Source organism: Numida meleagris, chromosome 5 (genome assembly GCF_002078875.1).
Source record: "Numida meleagris isolate 19003 breed g44 Domestic line chromosome 5, NumMel1.0, whole genome shotgun sequence".
Taxonomy (NCBI): domain Eukaryota; kingdom Metazoa; phylum Chordata; class Aves; order Galliformes; family Numididae; genus Numida; species Numida meleagris.
Genome location: NC_034413.1, coordinates 29,518,430 through 29,541,594, shown reverse-complemented (window position 1 = coordinate 29,541,594; position 23,165 = coordinate 29,518,430). Strand labels below are relative to the sequence as shown.

The window sequence follows — 23,165 nt, the reverse complement described above, 5'->3', positions numbered from 1 at the left end:
CTGGGGACACCACAGCCACCGACAACTCCAGCCTGAAATAGTAGAGGGCTTTGAGAACCTGGGAAGGATGGTGTCCAGAGTAAAATCTGGAAAAGCTGCAATTAGTAGAAGGGCAAATAATTGTTCTTTACTCGATTAAGGCAGTGCGTGTCACAGCGGGGACCTCACTGCGACTGCTAGGCCACACCCTTCCACTTGATAGGACAGAGAAGCTTTATCTCTGTCAGTTACACAGCAATTGCAAAAACACTCTCCCAGGCTTGCCACCAGACCTCGCAGCAAAGTCCACGTTATGATACTGCAGAGAAGCTGCTCTGCCTAGCTGCTTTGTGGGCTCCTGCTGCAGGAAGAGCCCATCAGCCAAGCCCTGCTGCTGCAGGTCTCCAAGCTCAATGGGAATGGTACAGCATTCAGCCAGCGACACCTAAAGCCACATCAGGACATACGCACTGTGGCAGGATGGCCTAGCAGTGATTGTCACCTTGACTTTTTGATCCTGGAAAGGATTCTGGCAATTACGTTCCTTCTGACACCTGCTACGCTTTCCAAAGGTCGGTAGGTACGCTGATCAAAAAGAAGGGCCTGAAGTCATCTTGAACACAGATTTGGAGTGAAGTTTTAACACCACCAAGTTTTTGCAACAAGTTGTATAGATGAGCTCAGATACAGGTACCTAAGCACTCTTTTTCTGGCCTTGCCCTGTCTGTGACACTCAGCACGCTGTGTGCCCAGGACTTCATTTCCTGACAGCTTGTGCTCCAGCTGGAAATACGATGACCATATGATGCATAAATGACAAAACCACTGTTAAAACAAGAGAAAACTAAACCACATCTTTTTCCAAGTCTTCTAATTGCCCAACCAAATATTTACAGAACCTTTGTCACATTCCTGACAAAAAAAAAAAATACCTGCTACCAAAAGGTGCTTCATGATTTTAAGTAAGAAATTTGCCACGTACCCAGCATTCATGAACAACGCTTTTGGACAAATGCACTCAAGATGTTTTCGGAGCCCTAACAGTACAATGTCCAAGTAGTGTTGTCACAATCCTTCTCTTCAAATACGAAAATTAATTGCATTGTTTTCCTAAAAAGTAGAAAGTGAATCACTTGTTTAAGAGAATTGGCCATACACTACGTAGTCTGACAGTCTTGTGAAAAAAGAGAAAATTTCACTAGCGCAGCAGAAGACAATGGTTAGTCATTAGCTTGATTAGAAACCCTTCTGGCAACTGCTGTTCTTCACTTTTCGTGAGGGTCTCTCATTCTAGAGACAACACTCAACAAGCATTCTCCAGGTAAAAAGCACATAAACCGCTTGTTACTGCTAGGCTGACTTTGCAAGGTGACAAGGAGCAAAAGGGTCTAACAGAGAGTAGCAGCTTTTCTTCATCTTGTGCTTCCCCAGGCTGACAGAGGAAGCCATGAGATACTGATGTGTACGAATACCCTGCACAGCTGGCCAGAAATGAGGGAAAGACTTTTCATATTCATTTATATGGATTTGTCGATATGTGTGATCAGTTAAAAGTCTGCCAATGAGGTAGAGAAACTACCACTACCATTTCTGCCACAGCAGGTGAAAAATGCTCCTACTCCATTTGTACAAATACGCTGGAGTCGTGTTATCAAACCCACAAATTCCTGTCCATGCTCTCTCCTTTTCTCCTGCGCTCCCCACCTCCAAACTAGCGGGAACAAAATTGGCCTCATTTCCTGTAAATTTCATTTAGACCCAAACGTTCTTAAGTATATTGTCAGGGAATATATTTTAAGGCTGTTATGTTCACATCTGATCTCCTACCCTATGCTTTTAAGATATTAAATAGGCTTTACCCAATAAATCACATGTTGCGTGCCTTGGAATTGCATGGCATCTGAAATCACCGAAGGCAAAATCCTGGGCCATTCACAGGCAGTGTATGCAAGTCAGAGGGCCCAGGTCTAAACACACCAAGGCAAAACTGTGCGCATGACCTTCCCCGCGCTGCCCCAGGTGGTGTTCCTCCTGGCTCACTGTGCTGCCTCACCGCTTCCTGTCCCCCATGGGGCCAAGCTGGAGACCACAACGGAGCGCTGCCTTGGCACCAAGCTTCTCACATGTCCCCAGCCAGTCTGAAACCTGCAGAAAATGGCACTGACTGCCCCAACACTGAGTGGGATGATGATCCCAGCAGCTCTATTTCTGTTGAGGAATATAATAGTCAGGTAGGAGAAACAAAGCAATTCTCTCTGTCCCAAAAGCACTCATGAGGACACACACCATCCTGCCACTCACATTCCTATAAGTTTTCCTATTGAGCATCTACTGAGCCCATGGTACAGCCCTGAATAATTACACCTAGAAAAAGAAATGCTCCTTCAACTCTTCTCCACCTGAGCTGCAAGGCTTCCCTATACAACCAGGCAAAGAGGGTAGGAAGGCAGCTGGCAGCAGGGCTCCGGGGGCTTAGCATCACTGTGGGAGCAGCCCGGCCCACTGCACCACCAGAAGCCTGCCCTGCACAGAGCACAGGACCCCATCTTTCATGTTTTGCAATAGCACACAGACAACAAAGAAAACACATTTGAGAAACATTGTGGGAAATGCGCCAGTGTTTTAACGAACACTCCCTTTGGAAATGAAGCCTTTTTTAGCCAAACCACTATGATTTTGTTTTAGTGACTCATATGAATGGATTCTGGATAAGGTTTAAAAATGGGATATCTTCTCTTCTGCTTCTACGTTCACCTCAAGACACGTGAATGAAAATAGAGCAGCAGGAATATTAGGCTGGACTTACACTCACCAACAGACACTAAATAGGGATCTACTAAATTTGTAAAGCTTGACTGAAGTTTCAAGTATGTAATTCTGAAAATACAATTCCTCCTGAAGTCGGGCTGGGCATGGGTCATAAAACTATAAAAAGATACTTTGTCCCTACAGACCGCAAGAAGCTAATCATTAGCCACCCATTTATAGTGTTTACCTGTTTATTACGTTATTTTAATATACGTCCGTTGTAGGAGCCTACTCCTTATTTCTACCATATGGGTAAAAAAAAAAAAAGATCCACTGCCTCCAGGCAAAATATTTTTAAAGACAAAGACATTTGCCAGATTAAAACCAAACATAAAAACAAAGCGTACATAAATTTCTGCTTGACTACTGTTGGGCATCTGGAATGGCACACATTTTCTTTGGAAATATTTTCTTCCACTTTTTGATACAAACGACAGTAAAATATGTACCCGGCAGCAAACCAAAGGAACTACATTTAAAATGCATTTTCAGACCACTCTTTCATTTTTGCTTTTTTTAAAAAAAACTTTCTTTTTCCAGGGTGAGAGAGGAGGGGGGAGCTCGTACTGCTGTTTTGAAGTACTTTAAGTTCTTTTGCCTTTTAACAGAAGTATGTAAACAAGGTGTATGACTGTAGGGTAATGTTCTAGTCACAAAGCATTCAAGAGCCAGAGTGAAGCTATTTAAAGAATGGAGTATTCAATTCCTGAGGCCAGATGCTAGTATAAATACGAAACTATGTTCACATTGCAGATTAAATTATTTTTAGTTTCTCCATTTCAACTGCCAAAATTATTTGGTTGCGTTTTGCTTTGCTTCATTTTTTTTATACTATACCACAGAACTTATGGGGCCACTTTTTTAAGCTTCCGAACACGGGATTAAGAACACAAGCACACGAGGACTTTTTCAGCTATTTTCTCTGTGCAACAAAACTGGAAGTGTACACTGACATACATTGGGTTACTTAGGGAGTAAGAAAACTAAAAATGCGGCTGAAACATTTGAAATTCTTGATGTAGACTTTTATAGCACCTTATCATTTAATTTTCATCCCATAAAGCTTTTAATCTGGAAATACTCTGTGTGAAAGAAAAGTGGAAACTGTGGTTTCAAAGTAATTGAAGAGAAAAACATGCATAAAGACAGCATTACACACTGTCTACTGGGTTTGCCAAGAGAGCTCACCAAGATACTGCTAAGAATAACAAGTTGAAGTCATCAGTAATTAACTAAAACCCAAATAATCAATAATCCCATGACCCTGGCATAGCAAGAACATGCTTGAGCCCAGGAGGAACAGACAAGGAAATGAACTGGTGATGCTGGAAGCACATATAGGATCAGTGAGTAGCTGGGTGAGGGCCTATCGCTGACATATGCCACAGCCTACACATGGCCTTTGAGGCTGACAAGGACTCCATCTTGCTGATGACCACTGCACTGTTGTCATGTTTTTGGTCCTGTAATTATCTTTGCTTTGTTTCACCAGCTGGCAAGAGTGGAAAGCCCAGGCTGCAACCCCAGGTCTTGACCCATCTGCTGCTGTCAGGGGGATTAGTGCACCAAGACACAGAACGCAGAGCAGGAACTGTGCTGAAGGACATCAGTTGAGCCCGTGCCCACTGTGAAGAGCAGCAGAGTGCTAGGAATGCACCTAGGAAGGTCTAGATGCAAGGCCAGTCTGCACGAAGGATGAACAGAAACCATAGCTTGGTCAGTAGAGAGACCTCCTGCAACACTAAGGAATGTGGAATTACCGAGCAGACTTGCTTTGCCCCGCGTCGAACATGCATATTTTGCCGATGACTTACCAGAAGGCTGAGGCCAGCAACACAACACAGCTGGCTGGAGGAAGGCACAGGAGGGGAAGGGTCCTGTGGAACAGGGCTGCAGCCCATTTAATATCGGGATGTGTGAGCCAACACTAAGTACCTGCAGAGGCCCTGTCACCGCACTGGCTCAGGAAGGCAGGGGACACCAGGCTTTATTACAAACAGGAGACACAGGACATGCTGAAAGCTGAACATGCTCTTGGAGTACCGTGTCAGGTCTGGGCCCCAGTTCCTAATTAACCGCTCTTATCAGCCCTGGATCTGGTATCAGAACAGTGAAGCCTCCTTTCATCAGACAGGCTGAAAGTTCCGGCCTTCCTGGGCATTTACAACACACTTTTAAAATGCATCAGCCCACACTTTAAAGAAACCTGGGACCAGAACATCTGGGCTTCGGTTGTTCCGTTTCTCGGTAATAAAACGTGGAAAATGATGCAGCTGTGTCTGAAGTGTCTGGAAACATACTGGTTAACTTGTCGTACTTTACCTGTTTTCCCTTCACCATTCTCATTCACAGGACCTGAACAGGACATGAGGGACCTGGAGGAGGATGAGAGGGAAAGTTTCCGACTTTTTTTTTTTATTATTGCCAATTTGTTATAGGATCCTTGAGTTGTTTAACACACAGTTATCTATTCCACTCATGGCACACATGTGTAACTGCTCCTGGCACTAAGGGGAATGGCAAACATGCTGTGAGAGAAGAATCGCCCCCTAAAACTGCAGGAGCGCAAATGAGGCTGTAAATACATCTCAAGGTTCTGGTAACATTAGAAACCAGACTAGTTCCTTTCTCATGGCTTATGATGATATCACCAAATCCCCTCCATGTATTTATAGCCTTGTAATTCAAAATTATTCTAGGTCCATAAATGTTTTTGGCAACTGAATGTAGAACTGATACTATTATTTCACATATTATGGTACTGTCCGTGAATGTTAAATTTATTCCTGCGGAGGCTCCTGGAGTTCATTCATCAGATATTTTATGCCACTGTTCTTTTAATGATTCATTTATCCCTAGTAATATTTGTATTCTGAAGAGTGGCGTCTCCAGCCGACAGCACAATGCTCTGCTGAATTATCTTTTTCTCTCACAGCATAACAAAGTGGAGCACAGTCAAATTGAAGATGGCCTTTAGTACACTGTCAGAACAATACTGCTTACCGAGCATATCCAGACGCATTTCTCAAACCACATGTAATGCTCTGGCTGCCAACATGCTCATAAAGTCATTAACCAGCATCTTAAAATGAGGGTGTGATACATATATTTAAATGTTTAGGAAAATCAAATGTGTGCTCTGCTAGAAGCTTATTTTGAAATTCAGCTTCCGAGTCTATCAATTATGCAGCAGTGTGCAGATGGAAAAATTCACCTTGATTTTTCACAAGCTGCTAAAATATACTCCTGCTAAAATAATACGCATTATCTATCACTAACAGAAGCTTCTTTACGGTGTTAAGTATTTGTCCTTCACAATGTAACAGAGCAAGAAAGACTCAGGCTCAAGGTTTACAGCACTGAGGATTCGTTTTTACAAGCAAATTACGATTAGCAATAAAATTAAGGAGGAACTTATTTCACATGGTACAGATTGTACTGAACGAAGTAAATAAAGGTGATGCCACAATGCTTTCCCATGCAAAACCTACCCGGTTACAACTCATGCCCTCACGTCTTCTCAACACCGGCTTTCTCTGCCACCAGTGCCCACAAAGTGCACTCCTGTTAACACAGATACTGGGCTTTAACCCCTCCAAGCCCAGGCACCCTCAGCTATCAGCAGCCTCACCCCGCACACGCTGCCAGGCCAGCAAAGGCAAGCAGGAACAAAATTAACCACAACCAGTACGGAATCACAGTATTGATAGTGAGAGTCTTCAAACTGGGTTTAAGCAGAGCAAGGATGCCAGAGCGTCCCTCTTTCCCCATGCAGGAAGGAGCTGAATGAAGCCTGGCTGTCCTCCCTCCCCCAGCATGGAATGGCCTCCCAGCACTGCTGGGTGCAGCAGTGCCCATGGATGGGCCGGAGCTTCTCAGCACGGCAGCATGGGCAGAAAATGGAAGTGCTTCAGGGTGGGGTGAGGACAGCTTCCCTCGATGAATGGGGTGCGTGGAGTCAAGGTGAGCATGAGGCTCCACTTCCCTGGCTATGGCAAAGAAGAATTACAGCCCAAGAGAAGAGTCAGGGAGGAAGAAGAGGAGGTCCTCTGACCCACCCAACCGTACTGAAGTACTCTGTAGGTGTTTGGCTTACAGATCTCCACACTCAGACAATGCTGGCTGGCTGCATGGAAGCGACGCGGTGCAGGAAAAGGTACTGATGGCCTATGGGGGACCAGCAGCTCCAACCAGCAGACATGGCACCAGGAGGAAAGTGCCGATCACCTCCCTCCATGGCACTGGGCACGGCATGTGCAGGGACTTGAACAATGCAGGTTCCAAACTGGGGCCCTCTGGGATCCAGAAACAATATGGGCAGGGACGGAAATCAGAGAGAAGGCTGGGGAGGAAAACAGCACCCTCTAAAATCAAAAGTGGGGAAAAAAAAAGAAAAAAGAAGGCAGACTTTGAGATATAGTCAGATGCAAAGCACGGCAGCGCTGCACCGAGAGGCACACGTTTCCAGTTACTGGAACAAAACCCCATGGTCAGTAAGAATTAAATGCAAGATCCAACAGTGACTAGAAGGGAAAAAATCCTGGAGAGCAGACACATGTGGGTTATTACACAGCCTGGCAAGGTCAATCTCAGTGCTAAAAACAGACAAAAATAAAAAAAGCCGTCAAACATTTTTAAAGGGACACTGTCCCACAATGGCTGCCTTTACACTGCCTGTGAATGGCCTTTATTTTTTTATCTACTTATTCCGCAGTTGTGTAGGCCACTGCTGTTCCAAGGAGAGGCTGCACCAAGCTCCTATTAATGGGGCAAACTGGTGCACCTTCAGTCTCAGCAGAATGCAGGGCAGCTCCTCCAGGTTTGCAAGGCACCAAAATTTAACTCTTCCCCCACCACTGTCCCACAGCAGTGATTTCTTCCATCCCGCTTCCAAACCAAACTGCAGCTGCAGATGGCTGTGCTCCACACCACCGACAAAGTGCCCCGTCATTCCAATATGTAATTGAAAACGCTGACACAGTGACAGCCATTATCAGCACAGCCCGATAACCGTGTCAGCCTGCTCCCGCTGCAGGAAGCGCAGGGTGAGGGCTGCCATTTAGGGGCTACCCACAGAGAAGTTACATGCAATTCTGCTTTTTCTCGGCACAACTTCTGCATTTTGAAGACCAGAACACCCACCTCCTCCACTCCCAGCTTCTCCCCAGCCCCCTTTCTTAGCAGCTCAACACCTGAAAAGAAATCTAAATTTTATCTCTTCAACAATGCACACTTGGAGTATGAGATACATGGTGCTAGAACTCCTTTCAAGAGCCATAAATGGATGAGGCTCAATGCAAGCCAGTGGTGAAAGAAAAGCTTCCATAGCCAGCACCACGTATTGAAATGTTTATGTCACCCCCATAGACTTCCCCTGTAAGAAAGCAGGCTGCCCCCAGAGAAGGGAAGGAACAAACAGCACTTAAATCATCCCAGTGTCGTGTGGCCACAGGAGGACCAGATGGCTCAGAAAGGCCCCAAGGACCCCGCTAACCCCTTCAAGGGCAGCCGGGGCTGGGGAGACAGGGAGCACATGGGGAGGGGGGCACAAAGGTGCTGCTGGGCCACCCAAAAAGAAAGTGAGCACCTTATCACAGGACTGTTGGGAGTACACTGTACCTCCCAATAGCAGCACCTGCCAGCATTCAGAAGGCAGACAGCAGCCTATCAGTTATCTTCATCCAACTGGTTAACAAGTGAAAAATAAACATTTATCTCGCCCTCTTCGTGCAAGGCCAAAGTTGTCTGTCTGCTCAGCACCTCAGGTTATTCCTAATGCCAAATAACACTGAATGTAAATGGCAATTAAAGAAAAGGGAGGCGTATGAGCAGAGGAAGGCCCCCACTCAGCACACCCCTGCCAAGCACTCCCAGCACTGCCCATAGCCTGCGTGTGCTCTTGGTCTGCAGCAGCACTGCTGGCAGGTGCCAGGCATGGTCCCTTCCCAGAAGCCATCTCCCTCCACCCAGGCTGCACAGGGCACGACACCAAGCCAAGTAATTGCTTCATCTCCAGCAAAAGAGCTCTGTCAGTTGTGTTGGTTAAAACTGAATGAGAGAGGTCACTCTGACCCACTAGACAAAAGCCAACATACAGTGTGCAAGGGCAGAGAGGGGAAAATGGGATAATGGGACACTTACAGGAGCTTGATCAAGATCAAATGGGTTTCAGCTAGGACAACGGGGGCAAGAAGGCAAAAAGAGGCAAAAAGAGCGCACAAACAGAGAAGGAGAGGTAGCAAAGACAGTTAGAGGCATGACTTAGGCACCAAATATCCAAAATAGCTGTACTTGTAATGGTTAACCATTAGCTGGTCAGAAAATTATTGCATCCACTTAAGTCAGGCAAGCCTGAATTCAGCAGCATGTGACAATGAACAAGGAGATCTCCAGGAGTGTCTGAATGCAGCTCAGCTGCAGATTATCAGTTCCAGTAATACTATAGATTGCCTATATTACGCCCTGACAGTCTTCATCTGGAGAAGATGTGCCGATTACAATGGTAAGCGAAATCAGAGGGTCATGTACTGTCCCCACTGGTTCTCCCTCACTGGACCCAAACTAACACATGAAAACTGCAGCAAAACCCCTTTAGTAAGCACCAGAACTTGTTCATCCCCACCACTAACGCTGCTAGTATAGGAATAGGAGAGCCCACAGCGTGGCAACTTCAACCACCCATTCCGCCATCACAAGGAATCACAGAAGACAGATAAAGAGAGAGGTGACAGCAGCTTGAGGACCAGACCCAGAGCTTTGTCACGACAGACTCACACCCCACAGGAATGCCCCACGCTGGCTCATGGTGACACGGCTGGGGCCATGCAGCTCCCACCTCCCCATCCCGCACAGCCACTGCAGCAACGCAGCCCAGCCCAGTCCAAGCCAGCGGGGCCCGCCAGCACTAAATCCAGCCATTTGCCCTCCGTCTCTACTCTCAATTTCAGCTCTGACTGCTCTATCTTTTATTTCTTTTTCTAAAGACACATTTAGAGACGAAACCATTCATAACTGCCTATCCACAGACAGTTTGTGGCAGCATAATTGACAATGAGTCTGCAGCAAAAATGAAAATGCTGTTTTAATAACCTTGGCCTAAAATACATTCTGTTGTATGCCTCAAAGGGCTTCAATGAAAAGTCAACCTGTATAGACATATTTTCTTGGCTTAAACAACAATCCAAAGCATATAAATGTAGTCCAACTATAATGACATATTTATAGGCCAATAAAGCTTACACTGCAGCTTTCATACTTCACTTAAAGGAAGTCTGTAAGAAGCAGTGTTACATAAAATAATTTGAATTTTTGTCAAACTATAGCCCAAGGAATACAAATATGCAACTTTACCATATTTAACTGATAGTGTTTACATTGCTTAGTTGCTAAAAATTTTGTAAAATGAAATAATCCCTCACTTGGTTACTTCCCACTGGTTTACCAAATATGGGTATACAAGTCCATTTATTACAAAGAAAAATCCCCTGAATAATTCTGAAGACAAAAATAAATAACTAGCGACCTTAGTAGTGAATGATTTAATCAGACCAATTCTTCTGGAAAAACAGGTTCTCATGTTCATTATGAATAATACATTCCTGAGCAACTCTATTTTTATATGCTGCATTGTTATTCTTTATTTTTTCCCAACATTTGAAAGAAATATTCAGAAAGCTATGAATAGATTAAGACATAAACTGCTAGCATTCAATATTGACATATTTGTAGAAAGGGACAGAGTGTATAACATAAATAGCTCAAAATGCAGAAATAATTCTTAAAAATAATTTCTAAGGTTGAAATCTTGAAGCTCACAAAAAAAGCCATTACAGATCTGCTGTATTTAACACAGTCCAAAGGAAAAGTTCTGCATAATTCACTAGTGATGAAAACAATGGCATTTTACAGAGAAAAACATTTCTGAAAAAAAAAAAACACAAAGAAATGAGAGAGAAAAAAAGAGAACAAGGAAGGAAAAGAGAAAAAAGAGAAAACAAGTGAAAAAGAGGCAAGAGGAAAAAATAGACAAGGAAAGAGGAGAAAAAAAAGATAAGAGAAAAAATTGAGACAGAGCTACATAACTGGAATTAGGGTCAACTTTGAGTTATAAGTGCACAGTATCTCTGGGTTGTGGATTAACCAGTTGTCACCTAATTTTTCTCTAAGCAAGTGCCACACAGCATACGGTACAATGTATAAGTTGCTCATATACCAAGGTCCCACTTTGCCTGGTTATTGTGTAAAGCTGCCCTGCTCCCCAGTAACGTGTTTAATTAAGTACCTTCACACAGTGCCACTCCCATGGTTCCGTATCAGTCATGTTTTCATTTCATACAGGTTATTTCACCCTTCACCACTTCTGGGTACTATGTGAAACTTATTTTGTTTCTTGTGTAAAGTTTTTTTTTTTTTTTTAAGACTTCAATAGGGATATAATTTCCTATTACCCTCTACAGTTTGGTCCACTAACATCTAGTAGGAAAACTTTCAGAATCAACTCACTTTTATGGGATTTTTCTGTAATGGAAACATGCCATTTCATAGGAAAAAAGCGGTCCAGAAGATCGCTTTGTTTATCTATGCCTTTTCAACACCTGGTTCAGCAGCTTCCTTGTCTGCAGCCAGAGTTACACATGGGTGTCACCAGCAGAACTGTGTATGGCCTGCCACACTAGCACGAGAAAGGATTTGTTGCCTTCAGACCTTCCGTACAAAGCTGCCCCATTGCAGCACCATGAAGAACCTCTCTGCAAAATGTCTGCATGGGCACAGTACAGAGAATCTGACAAGCAGGGGAGATAGTAGCGGGAAGCCATTGACATGGAGGAGGCAACCACTCCACTTGGGCTGACTGACTTTGCTAAGGTGACCGTGCTGATGCTCCCACCTGTGGGACCTTCACACAACAGTGCACCACACACATGCACAGTTTACAGCACTGCTTTCAGACAACAGCTACCCCACCACATTGTGCAGGAGACCTCCTGCATAAATTACTGCTAGTAAAGCTTCGATCACTGTGGCTGAGCATTGCTTTGCTGGCAAGATGCTCAGTATTGGAAAAGGTCTGTGGGCACACGCCCTAACAGGCAGTAAACCTGCCATTTTGACAGCAGAGAAGATACAACACAAGGGGCTAAAAACCCCACACTCTGATGCTGAGCATTATGTTACTGCCTTTACCAAGAGCTGGAGAGACGGCAATCTCCAGAGAGCAGAATCAATCCTATTGACCATTCAGAATGAGAAGTAAATGTTCTTCAATGGTGGGGCAACACCAGAGCTCACGGGCAGGATGCAGGGCTGCCTCACAGAGAAGATCACTGTTCTGAGTTTTTCTCAGATCTGGGAAGCAAAATAACCTGAAATTCTTGAGTCTTCCCAGTAGTTAAAAATAATCTTATTATTAGATTTAAGAAGTTCCATGGATTGCGTTTCACAGGCTAGATCAGTTATCCTGTCAACATGCCTGACACTACAGGTCTTAGTGAACCCTTGGCTTCACTACTCCCGTCAACCAGTTGTGATAAAGAAAACAGTGATCACAGTCAAACATTAGCCAAAATATCCATTTCTACTTAAAAAAAAAAAAAAGGCCTAACAGTACAGCCAGAGCCATTGACCAAAAATAAGCAACATCAGAAAATGGGTTATCAAAATTATAACATAGAGTTTAGATTCCATGAGCATTTTCAGTATAACCCCTACTTTCAAAAGCTTAACGTGCAACTATAAGCTTTAGGCTTAAAGATAATTTTCTTTGGCTCCTAGGGTAGATGACAGCAATTTCGCAACTTACCACAAGGGTCTTCTTGTTTGTTAAAGACAAAACCAAGAAAATATTAACCCACAACAGTTCTGTCTGAGAAACATTAAGTTTCTTTTGACACAACAAACAAACACAAATAAGTGTAGTGTGTAAAGAAGATGCCAGGGCAATAGCAGAGAAAACCACTGCAGGTAATTATGAACTAGAAGAAACCACACAGAAGAGTCAAGGAAAAGAGAAAGAATTGCATAGGTCTTTTGTTGTACTTTAATCTTTCAACCTACACACCTAATGGCGAAATGCGAGATTGACAAAATCACTTCACTGTTTGGTAAGATCAGAAAAACAAGATGCAGAAGATAAATCCTCCAATCTTCAGCACAGTGTTATCTGGCTTTGGTGCCAACACAGTCGTGCTATTAAGATACTGAATTTGGCCTCGTATCTCCCATTCACACAGTTTCAAAAGCATTTCCTCACATGCAACAGCCTTAACTTTTAATTTCTTACCTTTCAACTCATTACATCCTAAATTTATCTTTAAACTTGAAACATTTGTTAAAAGTTTGGTACAACAGAGAAATGTGCCTAGGATGACAGCTATTATGCATCCAAAGTCTTAACACCATAAAAAGGCATGTTTACCAACAGGAAACCCATTTCCATTGGACCATGAGCCCCCACCACAATTTCAAAGGTCTGAGCATCTCAGAAATACAAAAGCAGTCGCAGAGCTGCAGTTCCATTTGCAACTATCCAAAGTATCAGAGGTACCATCTCCCTCCCTAACAACAGCCAGGAAAAGAAAACACGTCTACCAAGTGCAAACTACATCCAGAGAACAGCAGGGCACTTGTAAGAGGCCTAAGCTGTACAGTAACATTAAAGATTACAACAAAACACACCATGCTCACAAGAAAACACACCAGGTTACAGCATAATCTCTAAGGAAATAGTGGACATACCAAACCAGAGTCAAACCCAATCCTACAAAAACAGCGTAAGCACTAGAAACAGGCGACTACCCCGAGCTTCCATAAAGGAGAGACACAAGAACTGAAAGACCTTCGGTCTCCCCTTCCATGTGGAGGACACCTAGAGAAGATGCGTCGCATTCCTTTTCCTATTACGCATAATTTTCACCTGATCCCAAGGCCTCCACAGCCCCAGGGAAAACCCCTGACAATTGATTTTGCTTCCATCTTCAGGATTTGAGCCTTAGAGTTAAGTGGTATTTCTACAGAATAGACAGGTAGCACAGCGTTACACCATGTTATCTCCAGGAAGACAAGATGCAGAGAGCGTGAGCCTGCTGTGAGCTCTCCCCACTCCTACCCATCCAGCTGGGACACCTCACCACCACACCTCTGCCCAAAGTAAAGACAAACCTTGGAAATCGGCAACAGTTTGGCAGGACTGGGCTCATCGGCCACTGAAACAAGTCAAACACAGGCCCCCCCCAGGGCAGAAAACGAGGGACACTTACCAAGGTCAGCCTTCTCCTTCAGGATGTCTTTGAAGTTCAAGCCGCTATTGAGTGTGGATTGTCTATATCTCATCAAGGCCTCCTTCTGCCCATTCTTTCCCACTTCCATCGGCTTAACCGGCTCAGCCCGGAAACCACACTTCCACTTGGAGAAATCGGACTGGGCCCATTTTGCCAAGTCCTCAAGCTTCACAGTGACTTTCTCTGAAACAGCAATAACTTCATCCTGCAAGAAGCAGACAAATAAGAATACAACATGTCATGCAAGGCTCCACAGTGGCTGACAAACTCTTAATGCCAACCACCCCCAACAGGCTGTTGGAAAAGTCTGTCTTGTTGTTGGCAGATTGATTTTCCTGTGATGCAGAATATCTAATACTTCATTTATTCCTCCTATCACCTAGTACGAAATATTGTTTACTTGAAACAAATACAATCTAAAGAGAATTTCTAAGACTGGGGCAATGATCCTAAAAGGCATATGAAATGCAGGTTGCCAAATCACATTCTGTATAACCGAAAGCCTTGAGGGAAAGTTTGTTTTTTAGGTGCAATTAGCTGCAAATGAAAAAATTCATGGCTGGATGACTAATGGTTATAGCGAGTACTGAAATAAATGGACTAAGTAAATCTCAGATTCTTGGAACTCTGACTCACCAGAAAATTCCTGTGTTTATGGTACATTTTCCCTTGGCTTCTACACAAATATTGAATTTAACTTTTGTCCTAAAAATTAAATAAAACTGTGATGTAATCCCAAAAGAAATACTACATAAATGTTATGTGCTTCCCACCAAAAGAAACTTGCACATTCTCATGTTTCTGAAAACCTTTTTCAACATCAGAAGAGAACTGTAATTTTTTTCCCTTCTTAAACATACATTCTAAGAAAAGCACTTAAACCTAGTTTAGCCTCCAGAACATATACTTGAATTAAACAGCTCTAATTGCTGAATTTTATCCTTCCAGGAAACAATCAACTCCTCTCAGTCGCGATGAATAAGCAGAATGTTTTCTAGCTGACTGTAGTAAGCAGGGGCTCCAAAAAGCCTCAAAAATAAACAAACATACATACATAAATATCCAGGAAGATACACTCCAGATTTTTGTAGTTAAAATAGCAGAAATAATTTATGTTGTAATGAGAGCTGGCTGCCCACCACACCTTGCACACTGTACATTTCTACTGCTAAATAAGGTTACAGGTTCTTGAAATAAATAAACCAGAATCCAATTTTCCCCCAAATAAACAGAAGTATTTGTGAAGGGGAGAGAAATTCTTTGAGTTATTAAACAAAGAGAAAAGCATGACTGATTATCTTTGTGTGTGTGTGTGCGTGTGTGTGTGTGTGTGTGTGTTTTCCCCACTGAACAAATTCCTCAGGAAATAAAATAATGTTCAGTAGGAAAAAAAAAAGGAAGAAAAAAAAAGCTGTATTGTGATAAGTTATGCACAACACAAAACGTGAAGGATCTCTTAAAAAAGCAGATCTGATATTCCACTCTCCCTCAAATAATACCAAATTGCTTCATAAGCAGGCGCCTTCATTACATTTAGCACAATAACATGTATTTGGTCAGAAACGAAAGGCACGCTAAGCAAGCTTGTAATAAAATCATTCCCTTTTATCATTGCACAGCATAAGAGCTTCCTCCGAACAACAAACAATAGCGGTGATGTTTTAAATCTCTGTTTATGACAGACGTCAATACTTTGTAAACAAGCGTTGTGTACTACAAAGTACAATTTCAATGGATGGTTTCACCCAATTTCATTACACCATTCCCTTGAAATTAAAAAAAAAAAAAAAAAGGTGTAGTTGCTATGTATTTTATAGCTATTACACGATGACTAGTGAATGTCAGGATGAAAAACATACATATGTATCTATCTCAGCCTGCCTGCAGACAGTCCTGGCAGCCTGTGGATAAGCCCTCCTTCAGGACTCTGCATACGGCCACCACACGATGTCTAATGCTCAACACCAGAGGCATCTACATAGCAGCACTTTTAATAAAAACCTGACTTGGATATCAGACATGTTTTTGGTTAAAATATTATTTTCCAAATAGCTCTCATGATCGAATGATTATGATTTCAATTACTAGTTTCTTCATATCCATTCCAAGAACTGGTATGACTAATTCTGGCTGGCATACAAAGTAAGCTGAGCAGACAATTTATTAACCAAAAGAAAAGTACAATCACTATTACATCATCAATGAATAAACTTGTTTTTGAGAATACAACCTTCACATACACGCACATGATGTGTACATGGAGGGCAAATAAAAAGGAGAAAAAAAAGAAGTCCTGCTGTACCAATGCCAAAGGGTGCTAGGGTGGTCACCCTTCACAAAATGGCGCTGGATGTCTGCGTGCAGCATGAAGGGCACACAAGGCCAAAGGAGAGGCTGCCCCATCATCTTGCCACAGCCACGTCCCCAAGGGTGACAGGGTCCCGTCTCTCTGCGGCAGCTCCACCTCTAGGGCCCCAAATGGGCTGAGACACCTGGGAGGGGCAGCTGGCCACTGGCCTCAGGCCTTGAGGCCAGGACTCAGGGAGCCGTAATGGCAGCCTGTGCCTCACACTGCTGGCCAGCACGGCCTGTCCTGCACCCGCTGTGAGGCTATGGCTCATCTACGACAGCACCCCTAACACTTAGCTGCTCCTGATGCTGAAGCCACCGGCATGGTCCTCCTGCTCGTGTGAGGTCTAAGCAGCTCCAGGGCAGGCCATTTTCCCCAGAGCTAGGGGCTTTGCTAACACAAGTGATCACCTGCCACAACGGAACCCAAACAGAGGTCACTCACCGCTACATCCCCTTGATGTGTCTACGCATTTTGCTTACCCTTCCACATCCCTTAAGCAGCATTCCTGAGCACTGTGCTCAGACCCAAACTGGGAATGGCACAGAGCTCACCTGCCATGTCCCTCCTTGCCATCTCACACGAACTGCCACACACCCACCTCTGCAGCCTGCCTAGAGGAACCCCTTCAATGAGATGACAAAGGAATACAGATGTTGAATAAATAAAAAACAGGTATGCAGTGACACATGACTAACAAACCTTTAGAAGATTAAAGAAATCTGCTGTATAGCCTTCATGTCATTCATAATTATATCTCTGTGTAAACACGAAAAACCACCCACGTTGCATACAGCGCATATATATATATCTAAACAAAAATCAACTTGTCGTGTATTAGCTGTGCTCTGAAGTGATATGTTTATGAGGTCTCCATTGCCTGGAAAGTTTTTAATTGCACTTTTTTCCTGTTAAACCAAAATGAGGTTTACTAGAGGAAACAGTGAGTGGTGACTTCAGCTCTGCTCAGGAGAGAGACTTATCTCGGGTGCCCCTTATGGACACTGGTGGCCAATGGGAATGCTGTTCCCAGACACGTTGTTGTCTAAATCGAAATAAATACTGACTACATAAATAGGCACTTTTCCTTCTGTTTCCATAAAAGCGGGCATCTAGTCAGCCTGCCATTGCAGCACATCTTACAGGTCTCCTGAGCGAAGCAGAATACTTCCACCTCCCAAGCAGAAAATGGGGCGCTGGTTAAGAAAAGGTGGTAATGCAAACCCTCCTCATCCTTCTCTCTTTTCTGAATGACGCAATCAGATTGGCATTTTCAGAGAAGAAATCCAGAGCGAAAGGGACAGTGTCTTCTTGAGAGCCGTTATGCTTAAATATTATGTCACTGTTGTCTAAGCAACCATCACGGCCTCCTGCAAGCACAGACCGCTGTATTGCCTGACTCAGCAGATGGCTGGAATACTTACATTCAATGAAAGAGGTCAGGTAGTTAGAAGAGCTTAAAGCAGATAATTATTTTTTAGAAGAAATATTAACTCTTACAAGGCAGGGAGTCACAGGGCACTGCAGGGGGGTTGCACATCTCGACCCCACACCCGCATATGCTACATCACAACTTCTCACTCACTGCCAGTAACAAGGCAAGATCTGTATTTTAAAGACACCAAGGCAGCCTTAAAAGAATTACGGCAACTGAGATATCTCAAAATTTTGACGTGCTGAGACTGTTTTCACTCCAGTGCTTCCAGAGGTCATTTAAGGAATTCTGGAGGGCAGGAGCGATCCGAACACCTGCTTGGCTGTCTCCTAACATCAAATACGTGGCCTGGAGAGAAACGGGAGACACACTGTAAAAACTCGTGCCAATAATTACAGGAGACACTGCGTGCCATTTATCTGATCAGTATGATTTGCTTTAGAAAACAACTTCAGCCTTTTTACTGAAACCTTTAGCACAGCAGATAGCTGGGGATGCATATTTTACAACCCAGTACATTGCTGATGAAAACACATTCATCCACAGGAGCAAAAAATACAGTGTGACTCTTACGGGCTGCATTCACTGTAGATAATAGAACTGCGTATTTCATTAGGACATAAAGGCCCCTATTATTTCAGGCTTTTTTTTTTTTTTTTTTTAATTTTCCATAATTTAGGTGAAAACATCCTTTACGTAAGGATAACACCACCGCTTGCCCCAGGAGCCTGGCACCATGCTTTCTGGCAGGCACAAACCATTGCTCCTATTCTACAGACAGGATCACTGAGTCACAGAAGGGTGCATGGGAGGATCCCATGTGTGGCTTGGGCAGGTTAAACTTTTCTTCCCCTTTCCCTGCTCCAGGCAGTATTGCATCCCCATGCATAGGGTAGATGGAAATGTCCTGCAGGATGCGGGGCTTGTAGCTCGGGAGGTGCTGGTGTGCAGGGGCCCATGGTGACCAGCTCTCTGTACCTGAAGACATCAGGGGGAGCCAGAAAAGGGAGAGGTGCACGGCCCAGGAATCCACCTGGCACATAGGAGAATTTGGAAGAGGCCATGGCAGAACCTTTTGTCTGTTAATCTTTTCCTAATTACTTTAAAAGGCTGTAATGATCTCGTTAAACACAGGTGACAGGTATTTCTCCAGCCTCCTGCACTGTTTCCCCAGACTGTGCGCAGTCCTATGAGGCTGCCTCTGATGATGGGTGCTGGGTCCCACCTGCTGGTGTCCGAGACCAAACTGAAGAGACCAAAACAGAGGGCCCAGGTGAAGCCCCACAAGCTGCAGCTCCCGCTGTGTTTGTGTAACTCACTATTTCCAAAGTGAGACCCACAGAGTGTTCTGGGACAGGGCACACTGCGCCACAGTGGGATGCACTGTGGAGTTCTGGTCCAGCTGGTCCAGGAACCAGGTGGAGATGGAGTCCTCAGGGGGATGGCCACGAGCAGCCAGACCTGGCATTTCCACTGCCTGCCTCCTCCTCTATTTCTTTTTCTTCCCTCCCGCTGCTCCTGAGCAGAGGTTCAAATTGAATTTATATCTGTCACTGCAGATAGAAGTCCTGACCAAAGAGAGAATAGGCTTCAGTCAAAATGTTTTCCCATCAGATAACTCGCGGACCTCGAAGAGTTGTTTCAGTTCAGGCAAGTTGACAAGCAATTCATTCCTAATTTTGCCTACTACAGTTACAGTACGAAGAGCTTTCCTTGTAGATTACATAATTATATTTTTCTTAACAGGGAGTACATTGCATTAGCAGGTTTAAATTATGCAAGCTTATTCTTTTGTCTTTTGTTATACTGTGTTCTATTGTGCTGGTAAAACAATATGTGCTTTAATTAGCAAATATCTGTAAATAATTTACTTGCTTTTCATGCAGCAGAACAATGGAGCCAATTTTCACATACATCCACTGAGCATGTCTAGTGGGTTTCTTGCCAGAATCTTCCATTGTTCCATATCTGTATCAATCTGCCCATCATTAGCAGCTAACGCTCAACAACTCTGAAAGAAATCAAAGTTTCAGCCCCCGGGAGCACTCCACGGCCCCCGAAACTCAGGCTGCACTTTGCAAAGGAAGATTAGAATATCTAGTAAATGAAAACAAACTATTTTATTATCTGCATAACCCTGGCACCTTCACGTAGAAACATGGACGCCTGCCAAGCAGTAAGGTCATTGGATTAATGCCATGAAATGCCGATGTTCATCTGACCTCCCGACTGCTTTTTAGCTACAAATAAAAAGCTCAACTAGGTGCGACGCTACGCATCACGCACACGTCCGGCCTCGGCAGGGTTAAATCTGGGCGTGAACCCACACACACACACACATACACACACACACAAAGCAAAAAGCTCTTAAATCAAGAGTGGATGACTGTTCTGAGACTTAAGGCATTGTTATTTTGAATGCGAATGAAAGGGCCAGAACAAGCACTGCAAGAATATTTCAATTATGTATTTCCCAGAACTGCATCTCTGAGCAACTGATGCAAATATTGCTCCCATAACAGCAGAACTTCTTCCTGCACAGAGGCGTAGGGCGCGTGAATCAGAGGGTACTTCTATATTGTATGCATATTGCTGGAATATTATTAAAAATGCAGAATGTATGTACGTGTGGCTCTCCTGAGCAATACAGTAATTATGATTAAGGGACAAGCGGCACAAAAAGAGCCGATTTATCTTACTTGTGCTTAGGAATACTATTGTGTAACTAAGCAACTAAAGACAAAATATAGCCTAATTAATTCACTCCTATGCTTATTTAAAAGACACAATTAGAACATTTTTATTTTCCAGCCTGCGCACTATCTCAACACGCTTGAGGGCGTACCACGTGAGGCCCATTACTCTCTAAAGATGAGAGTTTAATGTTCAGTGCCACCGATTGGACCGGGAGCAGCCACTTCAGGGAGCAGCGGGTGCATTTCCACAGCCCAAACTGGGAAATAAAGGGAGGAACGCAAAATCGTGCTGGGAGGGCTCTGCCTCGAGCAGCCCATCGCACCCAGCTGTGGTTAACAGCGAGCAACATGTGCTCCTCTGTGACATTGCTGCCTTCTTTCCCTGCCAGCATATGCTGCCAGCGGTGAGAGGTATAAATGTGCACAGAGGATGGGCAGTTACCAAACCCACAGTATTCTATGACAAATACCATTTCTCCAGCACCGCTATGATGGCGTGCCTGATTTTTCGAAGCTGAATTAATCCAAGCAAGTGTACAGCAGAGACTGATGCTATGAGCATGATTTTCAGGGCACCCTTTAATGGCCATGAGCTGCGTCTGAGATGTGTCTTCACTGCTGTGCTGGTGGGGACAAGCGCAGGGCATGCACTGGGACCCTCAGCTCCCACCCAGCATACGCAGTCCCGCTGAGCCCCTCACCACAGGGAGGGGGCTGAGGACGAACCTGCAGCACCTCTGCTCCCTGGGAGAATCTCTCCTGCAGTTCTAGATGGCATGCGTGCACGGAGTGACTTCTTTCTGGGTTTTTTTCCCCCTCAATTAGTCTGAAAATGCAAAATACTGCGAGGGAAATAATTACAGGAAACCAGCTCTCTCCTCTCCTCCGCATGAGCAATGCTTGCTCATGTAAATTACTTGCATGAGTAAGGATTATTCGCAAGGCGAAAAGCATTGCATCAGAGCCCGGTTTGGGAGCGCAGCTGAGACCAACACGAGCTCGTAGTAAACTCGGGCCCTGATGAATGGGCGCCGGGCGGGCTCCTGCGGGCGGCCCAGCGGGGCGGGGGCAGCGGCAGTGACGGTGCGGGGCGACGCAGAGCGTCACATGGCACCAAATGCACCGGGCCAGCGCCGGTTGGGGCTTTTTAGGAACTGCGCCTCGCAGCCAACACCGCCCTGGGTTTGACGAGTATTCAGTATGTATTTTCAGCGCTGCCTAATGAATGCCAACGGCTTTACAACACGACAACACAAAACATGACAGGCACTTCGCCCTGGAAGCGCTTCTGCCGGGGTCCATCCCTGTGCGGCCCCACGCTGCCCTCGGGGCAGGGGGCTCTGAGCCCGGGGTGCTGCCCCATCCCCGCACTGTGAGCCCCGGAAGGGACCCCGACCCCGAGCATCCGTGGGCAGCTCCCGGCCCCGGGCCTTAAAGCGGCGGCGAAGTTCCCACCGCAGCAGCTGAGCCCTCCGCAGGTCACTCCGCGGTGGGACGGGCATCGTGGTGACACCGCGGCCAAGCAGCACGTGCGGCCCTGCCTCAGCCCGGCCGCAGGGCCGTGCCCGGTGCCGGCGGCGCCGGAGGCTGCGTTTAAATCCGGGCGACGAATGCAGCCCCTACGTTCACGCATCGCCGATGGGCTCCAGCGAGCGGTGCCATCGGACGTTCCCGAGCAGCAGCGGCCCCGCGCTCCCCCGCAGCCCCACGGCAGCGCACATCCAAGCCCAGCCCGCACCCTCCGCCGGCCCGCACCGCTCGGGGCTGTCACACGGCGGGCAGCTGCCGCCCCGGTGTGCACGGACGCGGGGAGCGCGTCGGCTCGCGGGGCGCTCGGTTGCCCCCTCCAGGCCCGGCCCCGCCGCAGCCACTCCGCTTACGGACGGGGGCACGGGGCCGGGACAGCGCCGGACAAAGTTTCTGCCCCGTTCCGCGACCGGCGCAGCCCCGGGAACACGGGGCACGGGTCTGCCCGGTGCCGGTCTCCGAGCGGGGAACTGTCCAAGCGGGGCTGAGCGGTGCGAGTGCCACCGGCCCGAGCCTGGCGGCACGCACCGCACGGCACCGGCAGCGTCCGCACGTACCAACGCGCAGAGCAGCGCGCCGGGCGCTCCCGCACCGCCCCGCAGGGACCCATCCCGGGGCGCTCCCACCGCGCGCTGCGTGACAGCCGCGTGCCCCCCACCTCCCGCTCACGCACAGCCCCGGCACCGCGCCCCCCGCCCCGTCCCGTCCCGTAGCCCCGCACGCAGCCCCGCACGCAGGTGGGCCGGGGCCGGCGCCGCGGTTCCCACCTCGCCGTGGTCGCTGGTCCGGCCCTGCGGGGTGTCCTCGGGGAGAAAGTAAAGTTTGGCGCTGGAGAGAAGTTGCCGGCTGGTGCGCTCCTCCCAGAGCAGCTGCAGCTCCGCGATGCAGGCGGGCTCCTCCGCGCGGCACCGCACGAAGAAGAAGTCGCCGAGAGAGAGGACCCGCGCCCGGCCGCCGCCGCGGCGCTGGAAGCGGAACGCCCGGTAGAAGACGTAGGGGCCGTGCGAGCCGCACGGGGCGCCGACCCACTGCGGGGAACAACAACACGGCGGCGGCATCAGCGCCGGCTCCGCGCCGCGCAGCGCCGCGCGGGG

At 46.2% G+C, this 23,165-nt stretch overlaps 1 protein-coding gene across 2 annotated transcripts in view; it reads right to left on the bottom strand.

Moving 5' to 3' along the window:
- The window catches only part of ARID5B (AT-rich interaction domain 5B), a 108,270-nt gene extending 85,111 nt beyond the window's left edge, over positions 1-23,159 (bottom strand). For both annotated transcript variants that reach the window (XM_021398327.1, XM_021398328.1), the window contains exons 1-2: positions 22,839-23,159; positions 14,043-14,268 (exon numbers count right to left, since the gene is read on the bottom strand). In XM_021398327.1, coding sequence (XP_021254002.1) covers positions 14,043-14,268; positions 22,839-23,129 — 517 coding nt within the window. In that variant the 5' untranslated portion in view covers positions 23,130-23,159. The remainder of the gene's footprint in view (positions 1-14,042; positions 14,269-22,838) is intronic.